Raw genomic sequence first — 23,691 nt, forward strand, 5'->3', positions numbered from 1 at the left:
TGATATCTTGGAGCATCTCTGGGCCCAGAGTGACTCCTAGCTGCTGCTGCTGTCATGCCTGGGGCAGCAACAAAAAAGCTGCTCTGGACCTGGAACAGCTTCTCAATCCTGCAGCTGCCGTGGTTGGTAAGGTAAGTGGGGGGAGGAAAAAAGGGATGGGGGTGAATATAGACCTGTGGGGGGTTTTAGGTTGACAGTTAAGAAAAGGAGGATAAAGAGGGGGGAGATTGTCAGAGAAGGGCAGGGGGAGAAAGAGGTGGGGAAGATTCAACAGAAGGGGAGGGATCAGAAGAAAGGGGAAGATTGTTAGAGAAGTGGGGAGAAGGAAGAAAGCAAAGGGAGGGGAAGGGATGCAATTTTCTTGTGGATCCTCACTTCTTTTGTTTTGTGTTGGAAAAAAACCCAGTCTCCTTTGCTAGTTGCTGAGAAAGTGTTCAGGGCTACAGCTGTTTCCCATACACATTGGCCAACTCAATGTCAGAACAATTTAACTTTCACTAATGCCATACTAGGCGGTTGTATTCTCATGTATTTAGGGCCTAGAGGTGTGAATGGCCAAGTGCCACTTTCACTACAGCAGAATCAAGCATTGGTAATTTATATGTTGAAATTATCTACTTCCTTTCCTTCCATCCATAAAATGGATTCTCATGGTAGGACAGAGCAAACCAAGAGACTGAGATCATATCAGTTAGAATAGAAACAAACACCTAAGCCTACACATCGCGCTCAGTTTTCTTAGCTCATCATAAAGTTCTAGCATTACAACCAGCATCATTCTGAGGGGAAAAAGCCAGAAGTTAAAAATTGCCAGCCATTAAACGAAAGATCACTCTGCCAAGAAAAAAATCAAGTAAAAAATTGGTTTCCCTTCTCCTGCTTAGATTCTGCCTGCTTCCTTCACCTGTATAGCTCTGCCCTCTCATCTGCACAACTGTTTTGAGTACTTCAGTGAAATGCTTGAATGTGGGGTGCTTCAGCAACCCAATAATGTTACCAGGAATGAGGCCAAGTTCTGTATGTGTGAAGGTTGGGGGCAACTGCATTCAGAATTCAGCTGGAAACTGCTGACTGGCCTGCAAACCAAAGTTTGCAAATACAACATAAACAGAAATAAAACACAATTTAATAAACCAGCAAGGATGCTGAAAACTGTATATACAGTCCTTCTATACACCCTTCTCCATGAAAGGAAAGGGTACCTAAAAATGAAGAGAGAATCTTTACTTGAAAAAGTATGTTTGTTTATTCCTTAGAGATCACAAATTTCAACTTGTAAAAAAAATAATAAAAACCCCAGACCAAACTAACAGATAACAAAGTCTACAATGCTACAATGTAGCTTACTGCAATGAACAAGACCTGACCCACAGATCAATTTAACAACACAACAGGAAATGCTACAGTGTAGCTTACTGCAATGGACAAGAGGTGACCCACAGAGCAATTTAAGAACACACTGCAGAAAGTTTTGATTAAGGACTGGGATACTCAGGTTGGAGGTTCCAATCCACTCGTCTGGACAGCTATGAATGCATGGGGGTCTGTTGAAACTACGAGAAATCCCCGTTACAAACCATCTTGGGACCTCTTTCAGTGTTATGATTCTGAGTCATGTAGGTGGGCCATTTTATCATTCCCATATATAAAAACCACAGATAAGTAATAAACTCTTATTGGGATTTCTTCATACCTGCTTTTGAGAGATATTTCAACAATCTCAGCAATAAGAAATACTCTGGCCTGGGAATATGGGCTGTCAACACTTAGCCTAGTTGTCTTAGTTTTCCCAGAGCCACAATGGAAGAGGCTTAATAGTGTCTGTTTTAACCTGAGGAGGGCTCAGGACAATAAAATCCGAGAACCGTTGGCTGCTAAGGCAAGCCTTGCCAGATAATTCATGTTTTTTCAAGCAGCAAAAAATTAAGGAAAATGAATTCCAAAGCAAACCTGCAGCTTCACAAAAAGGTAATGCGAGACTTGACATTCCACAGCAAGGATGACAAAAAAGGAAAGCAGGACTATGTGACAACTGAGGAAATGCATCTTGTGGAACTGCTTATTAGTCTAATGCTTGCTTCTAGCACAAAGGGATTTTGATGCTTGCTTCTAGCACAAAGGGAGTTTGAGTGAAATATTCAAGAGATGTTTCAGCAGCTGCAGCATCAGTTCCTGTGCCTCATATGTTTGGTTTACATTCATAAGTCGTTTCTCAAAGATCACAAGCTGGTTTCCTCACTTCTCATTCCCAGCAGGCTCCACAATCATCAATGAATGGGTTTCCTCATTATTGGCTGCTTCATGGGTGGGCTGGTTCTAGGGATGAAAAATAGCAGTGAAAGCCTCTGAAAACAATGCAATACTCTGCATTACTTCTCTTTCTTAAGGCCACTTCACAGATTACAAGACAAGTTTTCAGCTGTGAACCTATGTCTTTCTACAGTGTGCACTATAATTCATAGAGGGAAGACATACATATGCAACTACACAACAAACATGCATCTGGGGCCAAGTTTGTTCCTCAGTGCATATTTCACACCATGAGTCTCTCCTCCATGCACCAAAACATTCCCTGTAGAGTCAAGCAGAAGGAATGACTAGTAGCACTTAGCAAGCCTACTCAGCAGTTTAATTTCTGAGATCAGCCAGAAGCCTAACCAGCCAGGTATTACTCACTTCATTCTGCTCTTCAAACATGTGCTTCAGAATCTTTTCAGGGTCAGGAATTTTTGGAAGAATCAGCAGTTTAATCCTTTAAAATACAAAAGGTTAAAGGGTGTTAAGAATTCAGATGTTTGTTTAATTAGCTCACCAATATTTAAAAGCTGCATTGATTTATTTACACAAGATGCCTGCATGCCAGGAGGACTATGAAGAACCCTGCTGGATCAGATGAAAGGCTCAATTTAACTCCACCATCCTGTCTCCCAAGTGGCCAGTAAGATGCTTCTAGGACATGTGAAACATGGATGTGAACTTGACCCTGCTACTGGATACACATCTGTGACGGAATCAAAGGGTTAATGGGGAAGCTGAGGACTCAGAGAGCCCTGAGTCATGTGACCTGAAGGTGGGGGCCAGGGGTGCTCAGAACTCTCAAGTCCTGAGTGACAGATAACGGCTCAGAGGTTAACTGTCAGAGAAAAACGGTCAGAGAAAGGGGGAGTTGGACTCAGAGTGTGGTGAGAGAGGCTTGTGTGAAGTGAAGCTCTATATACACTCTGTGAAATCAGCCAGGTGGCTGAGTGTGAGGCATATCTCTAGCTCACGAGTGCCCTCTAAGGAAGAGGAAGGTGACAGAGAGTGTCTAAGTGGAAGACCTTAGTGGTCACAGACATATGATACACTGCTCCTAGAAGATTATAAGGTGGCTGAGGGAGAGCCGTGGGTCTGAGGGAGTCAGGAGAGCTGGGGCTTGTCAAACCAGACGACTCAAAGGACCAGGCACTCAAAGCCCAAGAGGCCAGCCTGATTAAAGTTTAGGAGAGTGGATTAATAGAAGAACTGTGTACCCTGAAATACCTCATAGCATTGCTGGAGGGTCTAGCCAACATACTGTAACGAAAATGTTATTCTTACAAGATACAAACTAGCCTCTGTACATACATCCCATCCCCCAGTTAAAGCCTATTTTGTAAATAAAGCACTATAGTTTACTGTTACGTTCTCTGGTGCCTGCGTGATTGGGAAAGACTTCAAATCTGCAGTGGTCCCCTGCTCATCTACCGTATCAGACCCCGAAGAGACTAACGTATATTTAGCTGCCCTCACTGAGGCTGGAAGCGGTAGGCTGGCATCGCCATAGAAGGTTGTGATAACACCCATAGAACATTAGAGTGAAAGCAAAACCCAGTTTGATCTTGTTATAAAAAAAAATTTCGCTCAACTCTCCACAGGCTATAATATCTCATTTTAAATCAGATCTGCATTTCGAAAACTGAGTTTGGGACAGAGCTACAATAAAGCAAGAAGCAAATTATAATTTCATATATATTTTCATCTGTAAAAAAATTCTCAGCCTTGGCCACAAATAGTCCCCAGCAGGAAAGATTAAATAGAAATGGGCCTACAGCAGGAAAGATGAAACAGAAGAAAAATTACAAACTTTTCTCTCACCTCTTCAGGTAAATTAGCAAAACAACCAACAGCAGTGCCAGACATGAGGGAATTAAAACTAACAAAAGAAGAGAAAATGTGGAAGGTCTACTATCTGGAAAAAAAAAAAAAGCAACAGCAAGCAGTTAGGCACCCAACAGCAGCTTTCAAATGGAACAGCAAGTACATAAAACCCAAATGTTCTTTTCCCCTGTTACATCCTTAATATACACATAGATAAGATAACTGAGGAAAGATGGCTGATGATTTGAGTTTAGAAATGGATCCACATAACTAGTAAGAAGCCAGATTCGTGCTTGATCTAACTTTTCCATATGAGATACAAAGAGGCCTTTCTCTGTAGCATCTCCATGTTCCCAGTTGTTCCACTGCAAAAAACTTAGCATATGAAACTGCTCCTATAGACCAGAGGTGGGGAACCCTTTTTCTGCCAAGGGCCATATGGATATTTATAACATCATTCGTGGGTCATAAAAATTATCAACTTAAAAAACTGCTCTGCTGAGAGAGAATGATTCAGGCCAGCAAAATTAATGCAAATAATTATTTTTCTATTTGAAGTGATGTGGAGAGAGCCTAATCTGGCGCACACACACACACCTGGCCTGCCGCCTTAGGCAAATGCCTAGGTCCAGAACTTTTTTGTAGAAAAAGCCGAGCAGGAACTCAGTAGCATATTAGACCACATCCCCTAATATTAGCATATCAGGTCACACTCATTAGCATATTAGGCCACACCATCTGGGATAATCAAGTGTAAACTGAACGGTGACAGTAACTTTTCCAGACCCTGCAGCAATTCTGGCCGGCCAGCCAAGCCCCAGGGAGGCTGCTGAATAGTACATCTGGGCCCTGTGATCCCGGCCTGGCCCTGGGGAGGCTGCTGCACAGCACAGCTGGGCCAGATCCTTGCTGGCCAGCCAGGCCCCAGGGAGGCTGCCACATGGCTCAGTTTGGTCCAGCAATCCCCAAGGGCCACACCAAGTGACCTCAAAGGCTGCATACCGCCCTCGGGACAGAGGTTCCCCACCCCTGCTATAGACTAACAGCAGCTCTCGAAGGTCACAAATAGAATTCCTCCCCCTCCCCCACCCCCGGCTATCAGCATTTTTTGAACTAGAGATGCCAGAGTTTGAATCTGAACAAGAGATATGTGTTTGGATATAATCAAGCTGAATATATAACAAAAAAGTTTTATTGGTATTTTCCAGATATATTCAGGCCTCCAGATGGTATCCAGGATTTTCTGTGATACCAACAAATGAGTCCCAAAAAATTCCAGAAGTATTTGGGATTAACAAAGTGTGTTGGCAGCCAGCATTTGAAGACTCCCAGGACTGTCCCCCCCTCCCGGGAGTGTCTGTGTCTTCCCAGGCTTGGCATTGGGTTGTAACTGGTTGATTTGTGTTCACTTATGCTCTTTTTAAATTGTTTTTATTGACTTTACAAAGCAATCGGCCAGCTTGGAGAAGGCATTTGTCTCTTTAAATAATTTCTCCAAGTCAAGCCAGCTGGTGGCTTGGAGAATGCATTTAAAGTTACAGTTGCTTTCTTTCCACCTTTCCCTCCCTCCCCCCTCCCCTTCCATCTGTTTTCCTTCCTTCCTCCCTCCCTGTCTTGCAGCTCTCAAACATCTGACATTTATTTTTTGTGGCTCTTATGTCCAGCAAGTTTGGCCACCCCTGTAATAGCCTTTTGTTCAACTTTTTTTTTTGCCACTAAATAAAGCTGACTTCTGGCGACACCCAGTGGGGCTTGAAGGCAAAAGATGTTCAGAGGTGCTTGACATTGTCTGCCTCTGTGTCATGACCCTGGTACTCCTTGGAGATCTCCCATCCAAATACTAGCCAGGCCTGGCCCTGCTTAACTTCCAAGATCTGATCAGATCTGGCTTACCTGGGTTATCCAGGTCAAGGTTGCATTACTTTATATTCTTTGGCTGTACATTAACATAAGTTCTTGGGTTTTACATTAGTCTAGATTCTTGGGCTATATGTCAGTTGGATTCTCTAAGTTTACATTTACTAGGTCTGTAACAGTTTTCCTGCTGTTTAGCTTGGGCGATTCTTGTGTTTTACATTCTTCCCTACAGGAATCAATGGAGGATGGCTGGGGGAGCCTCATTGAGGGGTTATTTAAAGGACAGGCACCAGCAGCTTTGCAGAAATTCTGGTGCCAGCAGCCAACAGCCCCTCCAGCCTCCTGTAAAGATTCCCCGTTGGGAATAAAGGAGCCAAAAAAATATTGGAATCTGGAGAGGAAAAACCCCATCGGAATTCTTAACCAGTATTAGGAACCCTGGGAACTGGGAATACCAATTTTTTTTTTTTGGCTCACTGATATCAGGAGCTGGAAACCTACTATTGGGTTTTTTTAGTTGCACTTCCATAATTTGAACCCTCTTGAATACATGACATAGCCCTAGGTCCTCCCCCAGAACTGTGGCAAGACCAGTAGGATATTTTAATCCCACCCCCTTCCAGTCATGTACCACAAGGAGGCAACCTCTGTCCAAATCACCACCCATGAAGAAAAATTTCCCCACCTGTAAAACAAAACAGTACCCTCCCCCACAAGTTTCTTTTGAAAATAAAGGACATTCAGACCATATGGCACTTGGAAGTGTATAAATACAAAGAGCTTACAACTGTAATGGCGACTCAGAATGGATCTATACCTATAAGGCCCCTGTACAGGTGCACAGGAAAACACAGAACAGAGGAACACTAGATGCTTCTCACCTATAACTTCCATTTCACTCCAGTCACTCCATAGTCCTCCTGTTGCCTTGACTCTCACTTGGAAAGTATTCAATGCATCAGGCTCAACTGGGATATTTGCATCGTTAGAATTCGTGAACTGCATAAAAGAGAAAAGACAATCATACACTTTGCCTGGCCTATGAACATTCCGTAGGATTAAAACATCCCAGATCTTTTTAAAAGGTATATTAAAAATAAACAATATTATTGCTGCTGTAAATGGTATTGTGTTTCTCTTATAAGCAACTGTGCATTGTGGAGTAATATTACAGACTAGACTCCTGCATTTTTGGTTCCACCACTTGCCAGCTGAGGACATATGTCTGTTCAAAAAAAGTTTGTTACATTTATTTATCTCCTGCCTTTTAGCCCAATGGGGACTCAAAGCAGCTTACATACGTCTTCTCTCCTCCATTGTACATTCTGTGTGTGCCATAAGATTATTTTTTTAGTTTTGCAACCACAGACCAACACAGCTAATGCTCTTGAATATTGTATTGTACAGAGTGGTTGACTGTGCAGAGGTTTCCGGTAGAGATGTGGATGAACCATTTTTTATCTTTAGGAGGCAGCTGAATATGGTTTTATTTAAGGACCACATTTGGTTAAGTTCAGTAGTTCTGAACTGTGATTTTTAATTTTGGTTTCAGAGAATCATAGAGTTGGAAGGGATATCCAAGGTCATCTAGTCCATCCCTTGCACAATGCAGGAAACTCACAAATACCTCCCCCTAAATTCACAGGATCTTCATTGCTGCGTTTCTGTTTTTATGTGTTTTATTTAATGTATTTTTTCTGTGTTGTAGGCCACCTTGAGTTCTGTAAAGAAGAAAGGCAGCTAATGAATGTTTAAATAAAAGAAATAATGCTATCTTTCATAGCACAGGAGCACTGGCAGAGGGAGAGTGTTTTTAATAATCAGTGCCATGTATGCACCAGAACAAAGTTGGAGTCCGGTAGCACCTTTAAAACCAACAAATCTAAAAGCACACTTCATCAGACAATAGTATGGGATGGAATTAGCAGTCCTACATATATAGAGAGTGGGAAGTGAATTAGTATGCAAAATAGTGAAAATTGTTTTGGCAGATTAAAACAATGAAAAGTTGGGGTCTGGTATTGTTGGTTTGGGTTAATTGGGTGGGGGAAAAAAGCAGCAAAGGCAATAAACCAGAACTGGAAACCGATGCATGCATCAGATGTTAGTAAGCACCAACACCACCAAGCGACAATATGTCATGTTCAGCAAGGCAAGTAAGACAGCTCTTCTGACTCCTCAGCAGGCTTTGAAACCCCACCCTTTCATTCATTTTTATTGGTTGATATAAAAAAGAAAGTGAGAGTCCAGTAGCACCTTTAAGACCAACAAAGTTTTACTCGAAGTATAAGCTTTAGTGTATACACACACACTTCTTCAGGTATAAAGAAGGACATTTACGATGAGACATCAGCATATACGAAAACACTCCAAGGACAATATTGTTCCCATGCTTCTATTCTGCTCTTCTCTGAAAGGCTTGGTATCTTACATGGGGCTCCCAGCTGGACTTCCGCCCAGGTATGAACCAAGCTCACACCTGCCTAAACAATGCTACAGCACTATGAGTGTCCAGCTCATACTAGGGGAGTAGGAAGCCCACCACACCCATTTAGAGCTTAATTTCAAAAGGGTAGCTATTTTAATCCATAGTAGCAAAGTAAAACAGGAAATCAAATGGCACCTTTTAGACTATTCAAGTTTAATCTAGCATAAGGTTTCACAAGCCAGAGCTGATGTAGCCAGCGTTTGGCAAATCAGGGCCTCCTGTATTCATCAGTGCTGCACAAAGTTCTGCATAAGCATCCCCCTCCATACAAGATGGTGTTCAGGGTGCTGGAAGTGAATAGGAAATCCCCTGCTTACTAGGATGCCCTTGCCTGCCTTGTGGAGGACAGCTTTGGATCATGCTCGTCCTGATATTTAAGTTGCAATAGTAGTATTCCTCCTAATGGATGGCCAGGTAATGTGTGCTAAATTATTACGGAAGCTAAAAAATTAACAAAGGCATATAGTTTCTTTCCAGAGCACACCAACAATCACTGAAACACTAATTAGATTAAGTTGTAAATTAATCAAAATAGTCACTTACGTTATGTACTTTACTATTAACTTTTACTTCATAATCTGCAGCATATAATTTGTCTGGTTTAGTCCATTGTAGAAATACTTCACTGCCATGCTTTGAGAGGTTTTTAATTTTTGGAGGATCATATTTTACTGAAATATCAAACACAAAGGGAAAAAATAAAAAAGGAATAAAGATTTATTTCTAAAGAAATCCAATATTTTGTTAACGCAATTTATAAGCTTTAAAATAAAACACAAATCAAACATTCCCTAAGAGACATCTTTCCTATTCAAAATACTGTAAAGTCTCAGGAGCTTTACTGAATTCATTGATTCCAAAGCAAAGAGTAAATCAGAACTCCCTCTCAGCCCTACCTGCTAGTACACGGACCCTCCATCAACTTACTCGCCTCCCTTCAGCCACAACACAGCACCCTTCTTTACCACAGCCTGTGTATGCTCAGAAGACCATTGTGCTCAACAGCTAAGAACTCACTGGTAGTCTGTGGTCTGCAAGATACCCAGCTGTTCTTGACCAAATTCAGGGCATTTTCCACCTTGGCTCCAACCTAGTAGAACTCTCTGCCGAATAACACCCATGCCCTGCAAGAACTGATGCAGTTCCACAGGGCCTATAAGGCAGAGATGTTCCATCAGACATTTGGCTGAGGGCAGCAACAATTCCATCTTCCTGGCACTCCTACTCCCTGTGAAGCAGTGGCACAACTGAAATTTTAGTATCATCTGCTAGGTTGGTGCTGTGTGTTTACTGTTTTAAACTGTTTTTAATTATGTACTTATATGAATTTATTCTAGCTGTACACCGCCCTGAGCCCTGTTTTTACAGGAGAGGCTGGTTTAAAATCCAATTTAATAAATTAAATGCTAGAGGCTTGGTAGTGCTTTCTGTGGTCACTAGGATGCTGCACTCTTAGAAAAGAAGCCCAGGTAAGAAATCTTATCTCTGCCTCTCCCCAGAAATACAGGGCCTCCACTCACTCAATCTCAACCAAACCTGGGTTGCTCTTCCTCCCCCCACCTTAGCATGAATAACTATCTCAGCTGCTCCCTCATACTAGGGGAAGCGATACCATATTGTGAGAGGCATTCTCCATGCCTATGTTCCATTACAACCTCTAAGATCAATCAGGAACATCCTCTTCAGTCCACCTTCTGTGTGCAGAGCTGAGACCGCAAAAACATGTTGGAGAGGCACGTTCAGTGCCACTCCTTCCCACCCTGAAATCCTTTCTTGTGGACAACACATTGGAGGTACACATTGCTCGATACCAGCCAGGCTTGAACCTTGGCATCTTTGAGAAGTAATGTGTTGCTTTTATGAGATATAGGGAGGATTAGTTCCATTTTAATTACTGGAGCAAGTTTTACCATTACTCCCTATTTCAAATACATGGCACAGCGTGGACTAAAGCCAAATCAATAATAATATTTTAAAAATGAAACCAACCTAAATTATTTATTGAACGCTCAAGCAAGCACAAGGGTTGAACATTCCCAGAATTGCCTAGAATGGAAATAGCTATAAGCTGAACATGCTCATGAATCCATACAAAACCGCATCGAAAGTCAGATCCTTCGCGAGTGAGATTTCTGCATTGTTGTCCGCTATTGGAGTCATGCCTTGAGGGAAAGCAACATCAGAGACAGTAAACGATAAAGCCTGGTCAGCAATGGTTGCCAACAGACAAGAGAGAAATAAACACACAGGATATAAGAAATATCAAGGTACAATGCAGCTAAACTGAAGGAGTGCATTCCTGTTTTATTCATACTTACAGTCTGGGATTGTGGACTCCAAAGGCCTGGGCATGTCCAGTAGAATTGTTAACTCCCCCCAACCCCATCATGACAGTACACCATGACTCAACAAAAACTGCTTTGAAGCTCCCTCAAGTTGAAACCCTTCCTGCTGTGGCATGAGAAGAAGAAGACTGCACTCTGAATCTCAGAGAGGCTTAAAGGTAAAGGTAGTCCCCTGTGCAAGCACCAGTCGTTTCCAACTCTGGGGTGACATTGCATCACGACGTTTTCACAGCAGACTTTTTATGGGGTTGTTTGCTATTGCCTTCCCCAGTCATTTACGCTTTCCCCCCAGCAAGCTGGGTACTCATTTTACCGACCTCAGAAGGATGGAAGGCTGAGTCAGCCTTGAGCCGGCTACCTGAACCCAGCTTCCACCAGGATCGAACTCAGGTCATGAGCAGAGCGTTTGACTGCAGTACTGCAGCTTTATCACTCTGTGCCACAGGGCTCTATCAGAGAGGTTTACAATCTCCTATATCTTCTCCCCCCAGAACAGACACCCTGTGAGGTGGGTGGGGCTGAGAGAGAGCTTTCCCAGAAGCTGCCCTTTCAAGGACAACTCCTGCCAGAGCTATGGCTGATCCAAGACCATTCCAGCAGCTGCAAGTGGAGGAGTGGGGAATCAAACCTGGTTCTCTCAGATAAGAGTCCACGCACTTCACCACTACACCAAACTGGCACTGAGGAAGGTGAGATTGTTTCCTTTAATCATATGCTTGGAAGTACTCTCAGTCTGCATTGGAAACTGGTTGAATCATTGTAACCTGACCCAATTTCCACACAAATGAAGTATACCTTCAGACATACGCAGGTACACATTGCTCAATAACAGCCAGGTCTCATCATGGCAAAAGGTCATTCCTAACAATCATATGTACTTTTGAGCACAGGCAAAATGTGCTTTACCCATCTTACAGCTATGCTACAGTCTGCAGGGATGGATGCAGAAAACAACATGGCCAAAGAGTGAAAGACAGGAACAGGTTTTTCAGGACAAAATTCAACATCTAACATTCCCCACTTTCACCAAAGATGTTTTGCATACAGATATTTCAATTTTATTAGCTCCTTGAGCTTGAGCAAAATAATCTGATTTTTCTTTTATCAAACAAAGCCAAATACATTAGGATAATAAAAGACAAATTTTGAATTTGAAAAGTTCCAAAAATAAACTTCTGCATCACTCTAAAAGCCTGTTTGTCTCATTACATATACTAACCCACCTTCCGCTATACTTTAACACACCCTGTTTTTCTAAGGGCTAACTTATATTATTTCTCTTTTAAAACAGTGTATCAGAATATTTGGTGGTTTTGTTTTTTTGTATTGACATACTCAAATGGGGGATATTGGCTGTTTGTCTTATTGCATATACCAACCCATCCTATGGCAAACTATATGGATGTTATAATCTCTTGAGGAACCATGCCCTCTATTTAAACTAACAAAGCCAGAATGTTACCTAGATTTATGGCATGACAGCAGTCTGCTTTTTACCACCCTCCAGTGTTTTTTCAAGCCTGTTTTGTCCTACACTAACACAGATCCCTATTTGTGATTCTTTTAATTTGCTAAAAACATTCCCATGATTCCATACTGCCCACTTATTTAGGAATTGCTGCTTGCCATTCCCATTTTGTCTGATGAAGTCTGAGAGAGTTGTTTTGGTGCCAAAAAAGAATCTTCAAGTACTAACGAGTAGAACAGCCTGTAGGAAGAGTCAGGGCTTGCTTTCTCTCCAGCCTGCCATGAACATTTCATGTAGTTCCTATTCCACAAAACGCAGTTAGCATTTCTGGCTCCAGTATCCGCAGCCCCTAGAAAGAAAAAGCAAGACCATCAAAAGTGAGATTGTTTCCCTCCCTTGCAAGCATTTCTCTTCCATAGTGAGCTTCTGAACCTTTGGCACGGTCTGCCTGCAGTGATGCATAACAGAAAGACCAGATACTGGATTTCTAGCACAGCAGCAGTTTGCTAGCAAGGACTTGTACTGATAAAATTCTGTAACCCAGGACAAACCATACCAATTAAAATATCTGTGCACATTTATTTTCTGTAACTGTTTCTTCTTTCAATGAAGGAAGTGGGGGGACAAAACTGCACAGTAAATGGGGAGCAGGGGCCAAAGGGCGCTGGAAGTGGCAGATGTGGGAAATGAGAATGATAAAACCACTAATAACCTTTGTGGTCTCTTCTAGCATGAAGAACGTTCACTAGGCCTAATACAAACAATTCAAAGGGTATCTTGTCAGCTCTGAAATCTAAAAACATGTTGTGATTTTGTTATGGCATAGTGGTTCACAGGGTGATCATATTTGTGTTTTTTAAAAGTTTTATTGTTTTAATTTAATTTAAAAAAAAACATCCTGCATTTCCTCCAAAAAATTTCAAATACATAGGTAAAGAAATGTCCTCAGTCCTGGCTTTGACTGCCAGTCCTCCTTCCTCTAAAAGTACTAATGGGCTCCACTGATGCTGTGTAGTATCCAATGTCAACCCTTCTGCTAGAGTAAGCCTTCTTTCATCTGAGTAAGCAGAAGTAGTTGGATTTAGCCCTATGTGTGTATTGCAAGGTCACTTAAGGTTGTTTGTCCCAGCTTGGATGCTATTGAGAAGTAGCTACTTTCCCACAGCATTGAATGACAACCCTACTAGGGCTCACTGACCAGGTGGTAACATAAGCCTCTTACTGTTGTACCTTTGTTGGAGATGAAAGGGTATAATGCAGAGACATGGAGGAAACTGAGCAGAGAAAAATGCAGAATGCTGGATATAACAGCTGGGCAGATGCACTTCAGCAGACATTAAAATATATTTTTCTTAAACCTGGCATTATACTAAAGACATATCTAAAGACTTACCATTTCGTTCCACATGGAAAGATTTATTACCATTCCAGGGTGATAAATCTGTACAAAGTTTACGACAGGAGGTTTTGATGTCAAAATCAATTTTTTTATTCAGAGGCACTTTCTCTTTCCAGAAATTTTCTTCTTTGCATTGTTTCTAGGATGAAAAACTGTATTACTCTCAATATTCCCTTGGAAAGTTACATGGGGAAATTTTATAGTGAATTCTTATGAAGAACTAGTTAACTTCATTGGTTGCAGCCTCACACTCTGGAGATAATTTATATATTCAGTTGCCAAGTGCTGAGATAGGACATTACATCATGGACAAACACATATGCAGAGGCGGTCTTGGTGATTCTGGAGCTCTGGGCAAAACTCAAGGATCAGGCCCCAGAATCACTCAACATGAGAATGATCAGCTTGATGGTGATGGGGGTCCCATGACCACCCTTCAGTTGACTGCCACCTGCCCCCTCCACTCACACTGTCTGAGACTTGGGCAGTGAGGGAAATCAGCAAGGACTGCTGCAGTGGGGGCTTTTGGGCAGCTAGCTGCAGGGTGGGGCTCCCAGCAAACCTTCCCCAGTGCATGGCTCCCAGCAGTTGCACTGGATGCCATGTGGCTGAGACTGGCTCTGCATGTGTGAAAAACTCAGTCAGCAATGCATTGTCTAATTTCCCCTCTGGCCAATAAAGCTCCTGGCTTTGATGCCAATTGGTGAGCCCAATTTAACCACTTTTCTGGCTGCAGGGGCAAATGGTGGTAGCAAATAAAATTCAACTGAATCAGGCTTCCGGTTTTTGCAGTGTCATTTTTCTTGACCCTTATTTCACCACCATTTCCTTTACGAGAAAACAGAAGGAGGGGAATTGGGAAGCAGGGAAAAATTAGGTGACTAACTACCATTTTTCAGTTTCCAAAGTTCTCATTTTTGTAAGAATGGCTGCCCCTGTATTGAAAATTTTTATTTCCTTATACTATCAGCTAGAGAAATGGTGGAATCCAAATGACTAGGATGCTTACTGAAAATTTTTTCCCCTCGACGTATATGACAGCATGGTAGTGCCGTGTGCAGTTACTGTTGGGAGGCTGGACATGCATCCATGTTATATGTAAGCTGCAGCTCTTTTCATCAATAGAGTAAGTCACATTAGGAGGCCGGGCAAACAGGACTCCTGCAAAAAAGAGATAAAAAATAAGGTATTATGGCACAGAACATGCCTGGATGCAACAACAGTGTTGTCACTGGACTGCCACTATTCTGGAGAAGCAGAGCAAGGTGTGTGTAGAGCAGTGGACGCTCAAAAATTCTTCCTGAGCTAACTGGATGGCTAAGCTAGGCCTGCTCTAACCTGCACTGGTCCCCTTCCTGATGTTATGATAGCCTGTACCCAGAAACTCTAAGCCCAGGTAAGAAAGAGAAGAAGAGAGGTGCTATATAAAATGAAATAGAATGCAAACAACTGCCAAAGAGGCTGAACATCTAGCCCATGAGATGTGTACCCAAGCAGAGAATTCTCTTCTTAACCCTTTTCCTCTCAGATCCTTTTGCATGCAAAGTTACAATATTCAACATAAATAATCACCAAGCCTCTATTGGGCACAAACCCCAACCCACAGCCCCCCAGAAACCACTCCACCTCTGCAGGAACAGAGGCAGCAGAAGAGTACCAGAAAAGTTGGATGGCAATGCTTGCCTGTTTCCTTCCTTCCTGGTGCAGTGCAAACTATAACAGGATGATTTCTCTAATGATTGCACTGAGATCTATTTTGTGATCAGCCTCTTTAAAGGAGCCACAGTTAAGTGGGCAGTGCCCCTGTTGCTCCAGAACAGCCCTGTCTGGGGGAATTTTCAGGGGTTCATGGCCCATCTACAGACCATGTTTCATGACCCACCCCCCCATAAGGCTGAAAAGGCCAACCAGGTTCACCAACTCTGGCAAGGGAAACGTTGAGTTGCAGACTATACACAACAGCTGTTCCCTTCCCCTGGTTCTTGAACTGTTTGATGGACTCCAGGGAGTGAACAGATTCACCAAATTCAACCTCCATGGGGCATACAACCTCATCCAGCTCTAGGAAGGCAATGAGTGGAAGACTGTCTTCTTCTGTATCTAGAATGGTCACATCATAAGAACATAAGAGAAGCCATGTTGGATCAGGCCAACGGCCCATCAAGTCCAACACTCTGTGTCACACAGTGGCAAAAAATTTTATATACACACATACACTGTGGCTAATAGCCACTGATGGACCTGTGCTCCATATTTTTATCTAAACCCTTCTTGAAGGTGGCTATACTTGTGGCCGCCACCACCTCCTGTGGCAGTGAATTCCACATGTTAATCACCCTTTGGGTGAAGAAGCACTTCCTTTTATCCGTTTTAACCTGTCTGCTCAGCAATTTCATCGAATGCCCACGAGTTCTTGTATTGTGAGTTAACAATTCTACTTTCTCCATCCCATGCATTATCTTGTAAACCTCTATCATGTCACCCCACAGTCGACGTTTCTCCAAGCTAGAGTCCCAAGCGTTTCAACCTTTCTTCATAGGGAAAGTGCTCCAGCCCTTTAATCATTCTAGTTGCCCTTCTCTGGACTTTCTCCAATGCTATAATATCCTTTTTGAGGTGCGGCGACCAGAACTGCACACAGTACTCCAAATGAGACCGCACCATCGATTTATACAGGGGCATTATGATACTGGCTGATTTGTTTTCAATTCCCTTCCTAATAATTCCCAGCATGGCGTTGGCCTTTTTTATTGCAAACGCACACTGTCTTGACATTTTCAGTGAGTTATCTACCCACGACCACATCAAGTATACCACGCCAGAAAATGAAGATGGCTCCTGCCATCTCAATGGTTCCAATCCAGTTTCTGTAGCATCCCAACTTAGACAGTCATCTGACAACTCTACCCCGCTCAAAGGCATGCTGTAATCGAGAGAGCTTATTCCATCTCCCTATGGCTTCCCAGAGCAGCTTGCAAAAGCACAGAGACTGTACTAGATACCTTTTTACCATTTCCCTGCTGCTGTTCAATAGTCTGGAGCAAGCTACAACTCCATCCCCGTCTGTTGTTGAGTAGACAGTACTTACTCCCCAGCCCCCCAAGTCACTGTCTGACGTAACTCCTCTTGCCCCTTCTGATATTTCCCCACATGGCTCCTTGAATGGTTTCCCCTTCACACATCCAGAGGGGTGAGCTTTGGCATGGGAATCTCATCCTGGGATGTATGCAATTGGTCTTTAAGGTGACACTGAACCACTGTTTTCTTTAGCTGTGAAATGCAATACAAGTTGCACCTTAAAGACTGAAGACATGTTGGTCCCTAGATGTCATGCCTTGCAACTCACCTCTTCAGTAAGGTGCAACAGACTGACCTGGCCACCTCTGCTCTCCCCCCTGCAGTCAGGTTGCCTTTGTAGGACTACTGAGCTTGGAGGCCTGGAGACATGAGGCTTGCGCCTAGTGGATCAATTGATCCAGTAAGGTAGTCCTCCCAGACCTCAGCTTAAGTAGGCTGGGAAGTAACTGGTTCCAGCTGCACCGCTAGCAGATGCTGGCATGCCAGACTGTACAATTTTCTGGCCAAGATCCTGCAAGGAACTACTATTGTCAGAACATTGATTTACATCTTCAGAGGGGTTGTGTGCAGCCAGCCTGTTGCTTCGCCTTCTTTGTGCCATCTCAACCTGGGCCTTCTGCCACCATCCCTGCACAGCTGGAGTGGGTTCTGAGGAGCTATGGGGTAGGTTCATGTCCTGCCCAGCAGAGGCCTAGTGACTATTTCAGGGGCTGGTAGTGAGGCCTCCTTTGCTGGGTAAGGACAGGCAGCCTCTGGTGCTGCTGGACTATCGTCAGCAGGTGCCTCAGGGTGCCAAGGCCCCCCCCCCCCCGATCCATCTCAGCCATCAGCCTTGGCTCCTCAGGCTCCTCCTCTGAAGACTCTGAGTCTGAATTGCTGGACTGGTCAGAGGATCATGCCCCCCTCCCCGCCCAGCAAAGGGCCCAGGGTCTGCTGGGTAATGGTAAGGGAAGTACCAGAGGAGGTCTGGTGTGTGGACAACCAGTGCTTTTCCCCATGAAAATTCCTCTGGCCTGTAATCTTTCGAATCTTGTTGGAGTTTTCAGGTTGCTTAAATTTTAGTCATTATGGAGTTAACTGTTGTTTTTGATTGGCACTATGTTACCTTGTCTGACCTATGGCATGTAGAAGTAGTGTTTTAGTTAACCTGGGAAATCCTGGGGTGTTACTTAGTAAAATGAGTAACCACTTGGCTGTCAATAGATCGATTAGAAAGAATGTTTTATTTATTTATTTATTTATTTATTTATATTGGAATTTATACCCCGCCCTTCACACCGAAGTGTCTCAGGGCGGCTTACAACATAATAATTTAATACTACAATTTAAAACACTTACAAGTAGAATTAAAACCATAAATTAATAAAAACAAGATAGATAAAACCGGCGGTCTACAGATGCATTTCGTTCCATCCAAAAGATTTCCTTGTCAGTCAGTATTATAGGCCTGCCGGAAGAGGGCTGTCTTACAGGCCCCGCGGAACTGCCCTAGGTCCCGCAGGGCCCGCACCTCCTCCGGCAGCTGGTTCCACCAATAAGGTGCCGTTATTGAGAAGGCCCGATCCCTGGTGGATTTTAGACGGGCCTCCTTTGGCCCGGGGACTACCAACAGGTTTTGTGAACCCGAGCGTAGTACTCTCTGGGGAACGTGTGGGGAAAGACGGTCCCTAAGGTAGACAGGTCCTAGGCCATATAGGGCTTTAAAGGTAATGACCAACACCTTGTACCGGACTCGGAATATTACCGGCAGCCAGTGCAGATCCCGGAGCCCCGGCCGAATGTGCTCCCGTCTTGGGAGCCCTAATAACAGCCGGGCAGCAGCGTTCTGCACCAACTGCAGTTTCCGGGTCCGGCACGAGGGTAGCCCCATGTAGAGGGCATTACAGTAGTCTAACCTCGAGGTGACCGTAGCATGAATCACTGTTGCCAGGTCGTCACGTTCCAGGAAGGGGGCCAACTGCTTCGCCCGCCTAAGGTGAAAAAACGCGGACTTGGCAGTGGCTGCTATCTGGGCCTCCATTGTCAGTGAAGGCTCCAACAGCACCCCCAGGCTCTTGACCCTGCCCGACGCTGTTAGCGGCGCGCCGTCAAAAACTGGCAGGGGGATTTCCCTTCCCGGGCCGCAGCGACCCAGGCACAGGACCTCTGTCTTCGCCGGATTCAGCTTCAGCCCGCTCAGCCTAAACCACCTAGCCACTGCCTGTAACGCTCGGTCCAGATTTTCTGGGGCGCAGGCGGGCCGGCCGTCCATAAGCAGATAGAGCTGGGTGTCATCAGCATATTGATGACACCCGAGCCCGTACCTTCGGGCAATCTGGGCAAGGGGGCGCATGTAGGGGCGCATGTTTTGATCTTGTATGCATGCATTCATAAGTTTGATAGCTGATCTTTCGCTGTTTGTTTCTGAGCAAGGAGAGGAGTAGCCATGTAAGATGTATTTCTGTTTTTGTGAGTGAAAGTTCTTTCTCTTTTTACCACTGGAGTGAGATTATCTTTGTAATCTGTTGAACAGCATTTCAAGGGTTGATAGTGAGACCTCTCTTGCAGGCTCAGACAGGGCAACCTCTGGTGTTGCTGGACTGTTGCCAGCAGCCCTTCCTGATCCCCCCTCAGCCATCCACCTTGGCTCATTGATATCTTCCCCTGAAGACTCTTGAGTCCAAGTTACTGGACTGGTCACAGAGGATCATAACAACCTCTCTGCAGTCCCCATCCCCTTCACACTCATGCACTCTGCTGGCTTCTGTGTGCAGCTCTTATGGGAAGTAGGCTCATGGGCAGTTTACTATAGCAAGTCAGGGTAGGTATCTGGGTCTCACCTCTGCCATAGCACTGCTAGCATCTGATAAGCCATGCAGATCGGCAGTGCAGGTGTGCAGGCGGCTCAGGGAGAATGGGGTGGAAAGGTGAAGCACAGAGGGATTGTAAAAGTACGTCTCATCTTCCACCTTTGGGGGTCTGTGGTGAAAAAAACTCATCAGCACGGCTACTGCTTCTGGCCTCTCTCCATGTGGGGACTGAACCAGGAGTCCAGTGCCTTTCCACTAAGCATCTACGCCATATGGCTGGTGGTGACATCAGGACTGCATTCGAGTGCTTAAAGCCTGATGGCATGGCTCCTCTGCATGTGCCTGGCGGACAGCCAGTTTGGTGTAGTGGTTAAGTGTGCGGACTCTTATCTGGGAGAACCGGGTTTGATTCCCCACTCCTCCACTTGCACCTGCTAGCATGGCCTTGGGTCAGCCATAGCTCTGACAGAGGTTGTCCTTGAAAGGGCAGCTCTCCAGCCCCACCCACCTCACAGGGTGTCTGTTGTGGGGGAGGAAGGGAAAGGAGATTGTGAGCCGCTCTGAGACTCTTCGGAGTGGAGGGCGGGATATAAATCCAATATCTTCATCTTCTTCTTCTTCTTCCTGACCCAGTAGCTAGGATGCTGGTCTTGGGCATGAGACCTGTGGGTTCAAGCCTGGCTTCTGTCTGTCTTTTGTGTGTGTGTGTGGCTTGATAGGGATTGTTGCAAGTAGGCAGCACTTCAACTGCCAGTCAAGACTCCTGCCAGGAGTATGGGTGGGCATCCTGTCCACCACATGGACACCTTTTCCCCTATGGGCTACAGTGGAGGGGGTACACTAAGGCCACATGCCTCTGTTAGGATTGTGCTCCTAGGGTTTTTCCTCCCTGTCCTGGGGCAATGGCCATGAGCAGGCAGTGGTTGGCAGCACCTATGTGCGTTGCTCAGTGGAATGTCATTGGATGCTGCTGTCTGATTGGTGGGTGTTGCCAGGTTGATATGGCCCTTGCCACATTCACTCTGTAGTCTCAGCCTTGCAGAAGGCAAGTGTTGTTTCCCCACCACCACCACTGCCGCCAAACATCCAAAGGGAGCTAACCAGCAGTGTCACTACTGAACTGGTGGCCAGCCACCTCTACCGCAGCTTCCCTCTGGATTGCGCTGTAGTCAGTCTGGAGAAGAGGAGGTTGAGGAGGGACATGATTGCTCTCTTAAAGTATTTGAAGAGCTCATAACTTTAATGCCAGTAGCTCACAAAGTAGAATTCTTGCTTACAAGACCCTGCAGCTTAAAGGGAACATTGGTCCTAGCCCTACCTTATGGTGTTGTTGTATAGATTACTGTCAAAATATATTGTTCATAATTTGAACACGATCTATAAATGCAGCAGACACTTGCTCTATAATAGATATTAATGATTAATAGCATGTTAACAAGATCAATACTGGCAGTAGGAATCCTACCCAAGCATTTTAATTAAGAAAATAAATAAATAAAACAAATCCTCTCCACCCACATATCCAACGATGATGAACGCATAAAAGGCAGGAGGTTAAGATACCATCCAGCCACTGCTCCTGTTTTTCTTTTGCCTGTCAATCAAATCTTTCTAAATGTCTGTAAGATTCATATACTGATGGGTTTGTTTCTCCCACCCACATACGAAATTAGCTACATTCACTAAATATACCTATATGGTTTTTTCCCTTTTAAAACACCTTGTAAAGGGCAACATCTTGAAGTTTACAACACTATGTCCATTTCCCCGGGAATGCACACCGGTGGGATCTACTTCGGAGTAGACAACTGTCAGATCGGATCGTGGCTCGTGCAGCGTCCAAACACACAACCGACCAAAAATTCAAAGTTGCCCCCAGGGCCAAGTTCCCACGTCGGCGGGACCAGAATTCTCCCCCATCCCCGCCCCTCCTCGCGGGGGGCAACTGCCTTCGCCTCCCTCCAGCACCCCCCATCTCGGTGGCAAATCTCGCCTCCCCTCCCCTCGCCCTGCAGCCTCCGTGACTGCTCACCTCGGGCGACGGCCCCGGCGCAAGCGAGAAGCAGCAGCGCCCGGGTCCCCATGAGAGCGCAGTTCCGTCCCTTCCTCCACTCCTGCTCGACTGCAGGGCCGGCTTAGACGGGAAGGAGGACTGTCGTCAGAGCCCGCCCCGCCGCTTGTAAAAGCCCTGGGCGTGTCGCCTCGGCCCTCAAGCCTGGGCTTCGCTCACAAGCGCTTCACGAGGCTCCCCCAGGCCCGCAGCGCCGCGCGCCGCTTAGTGCGAAAGGAGCGAGGGGAGGGGGTGGTTTTCTCTCGCGACCCGCCTTCCCAGCCCGTGCGCCGCTGGGGAACTTCGTTTGCACGTTTGAAAGCGAGAGGGCGGCGTTAAAAGGAGACCGCAGCCACTGCTCCTCTTTTTCTCTCTTCTTAGGATTTCCGAGAAATCCAAGCGGGCAGCCGCGTAGCTCTGAAGCAATAGAACCAAGCAATGGCGCCTTTAAGACCAAGTAAGTTTCAATCACATTCAGAATGTAAGCTTTCGTGTGCTCTAAGCAGACTTCCGATGAAGTCTACTTAGAGCATACGAAAGCTTACATTTTGAATAAAACTTAGTAGGTCTTAAAGGTGCAACTTGTCTGCTGCTTGGTTCAGTGAAGGAACACATTCAACACAGGCCTCCCCCTCAAGAATGGAGGGGAAACAGACTCTTAAGTGAAGGGGTAATAAAGAATACCAAGCAACTCAATGATTTTTTTTTTTTTTTGCTTGTTCAGTGGCCCCGCGACATAGGCGAGTTCGGAGCGAAAGCTTTCGCGTTTATTCACAGCGCCTGGAGAGGGGAGAGGGGGAAATGGCGGGAAAATGAGGCCCGAGGGATTCAGATGGCGCGTTCAGGGTGGAAGCAGATTGAAGGACTGCCTGAGGAGTCAAGCCCTCATAAGCAGAGACAAGGACAGGAGTACGGCGGCTGTTCCCGCCGAGGTTCTCCTGCGGTTTCCCTCAGGTGCTTCTTTCCTCGCGCCTTCTCAACCCACCTTTGATCCGACTTGAAAAACGGGCGAGCGTTTCTTCCCGCAAAACCCTTCGTGAGACAGCGCTCACTTCGTCAGGGGCGCGGTGGAAGAGTCATCCCGTTGGCAGTAGTATGGCAGTTTGGCGATAGGGCTAAACCAGGATTAAAGGTCTAGTGCGAAATTGGTCTGTGTTTTTAGCCAGACTTGACTTCTCTGACGCCTCTCCTTGGAGACATATGGAGATGGTGCCCTCGCTATTAATTAGGTAATATAATAAAAGAGTATTAAGCTCATCTTTGTCCCCTTTTTATAGAGATCCTCTTCAGCACGCAAAAGTCAACATTCATTCTGAGGGATGTAATGTTCAGTCAGTTAACCTATTTGATCAAGTAAAAAAGGTACACCAAATTTGTTTTTAAAAATATGAATGCATGTGGCAGAGGTAAGGAACATGTTTTTCATTTTACAATTATTGGTGTAAATTGGTGATGCTCGTATACAAATATTTGCAAAGTTAATTGAGCAATCACTCAAAAAGCGTTTAATTGTTGAATCGGGTGGCACAAGCTCAAAAAGATGGGCAAATGGGACATCCCTCCTCCCTCCCACCCCAGCAAGATCATGTTCTGTTTCAGTTCCTGTATGTATCACCGACCCTTGGTCCAGCAAGTAGTTACCAGAAATTTTGGTATTTATTTTTAAAAGTCCTAAAGATGAAACGGGGTAAGATGACACAATACATGATGACATAGTGGGAGTAGTCATCAGTTATGCTGAAGTAAATAGCTGTGTGTGAAATGGATACTAATTTTGAAGTTTAAGTGATTGTACACACTATTTTAAAATCAGTTGGCACAGGTTACATTAGTTACTCTGTTTACTTGTATGGGGGCATGGCATACCTCTTACAACCTGAGCCAGACATGGTGCTTTAAGGAATCTCCTCTGTGGAGCTTCAGCACAATTTTCAAAAATAAGCCATACCACTATCTTCACAAACTCTTGCCAAACTGCCATGCCATAATTTTACAAATCACCTGTTCTTAATCTACAACCATCTCCAAAGCCTCCCTGAGAAACCTATATAAGGGTCAAGAAGCAACTGTCAGAACGGATATAGAACAACTGATTGGT

General features: G+C 44.8%; 1 protein-coding gene across 1 annotated transcript; it reads right to left on the reverse strand.

The window, feature by feature from the left end:
- Positions 1 to 1,222: 1,222 nt before the first annotated feature.
- On the reverse strand, positions 1,223 to 21,904 carry LOC132579318 (interleukin-13 receptor subunit alpha-1-like). Its single transcript, XM_060249608.1, has 10 exons — positions 21,576 to 21,904; positions 14,686 to 14,837; positions 13,671 to 13,815; positions 12,506 to 12,626; positions 10,454 to 10,626; positions 9,008 to 9,135; positions 6,858 to 6,975; positions 4,117 to 4,210; positions 2,677 to 2,752; positions 1,223 to 2,316 (listed from the first exon to the last, which is right to left on the reverse strand). The coding sequence occupies exons 1-10, from the start codon at positions 21,625 to 21,627 to the stop codon at positions 2,236 to 2,238; spliced, it is 1,140 nt and encodes a 379-aa protein (XP_060105591.1). The 5' UTR covers positions 21,628 to 21,904; the 3' UTR covers positions 1,223 to 2,235.
- Positions 21,905 to 23,691: the final 1,787 nt, after the last annotated feature.

Source organism: Heteronotia binoei, chromosome 11 (assembly GCF_032191835.1).
Source record: "Heteronotia binoei isolate CCM8104 ecotype False Entrance Well chromosome 11, APGP_CSIRO_Hbin_v1, whole genome shotgun sequence".
NCBI classification, from domain to species: Eukaryota; Metazoa; Chordata; class Lepidosauria; order Squamata; family Gekkonidae; genus Heteronotia; species Heteronotia binoei.

Excerpts from the sequence above, each read along its gene's own strand:
- LOC132579318 (XM_060249608.1), bottom strand. The coding sequence starts at position 21,627 with ATGGGGACCCGGGCGCTGCTGCTTCTCGCTTGCGCCGGGGCCGTCGCC. Across the intron at positions 2,753-4,116 it reads TTGCTAATTTACCTGAAGAG|GATTAAACTGCTGATTCTTC; the intron begins GTGAGAGAAAAG and ends TGTATTTTAAAG. Across the intron at positions 2,317-2,676 it reads TGTTTGAAGAGCAGAATGAA|AACCAGCCCACCCATGAAGC; the intron begins GTGAGTAATACC and ends TTTCATCCCTAG.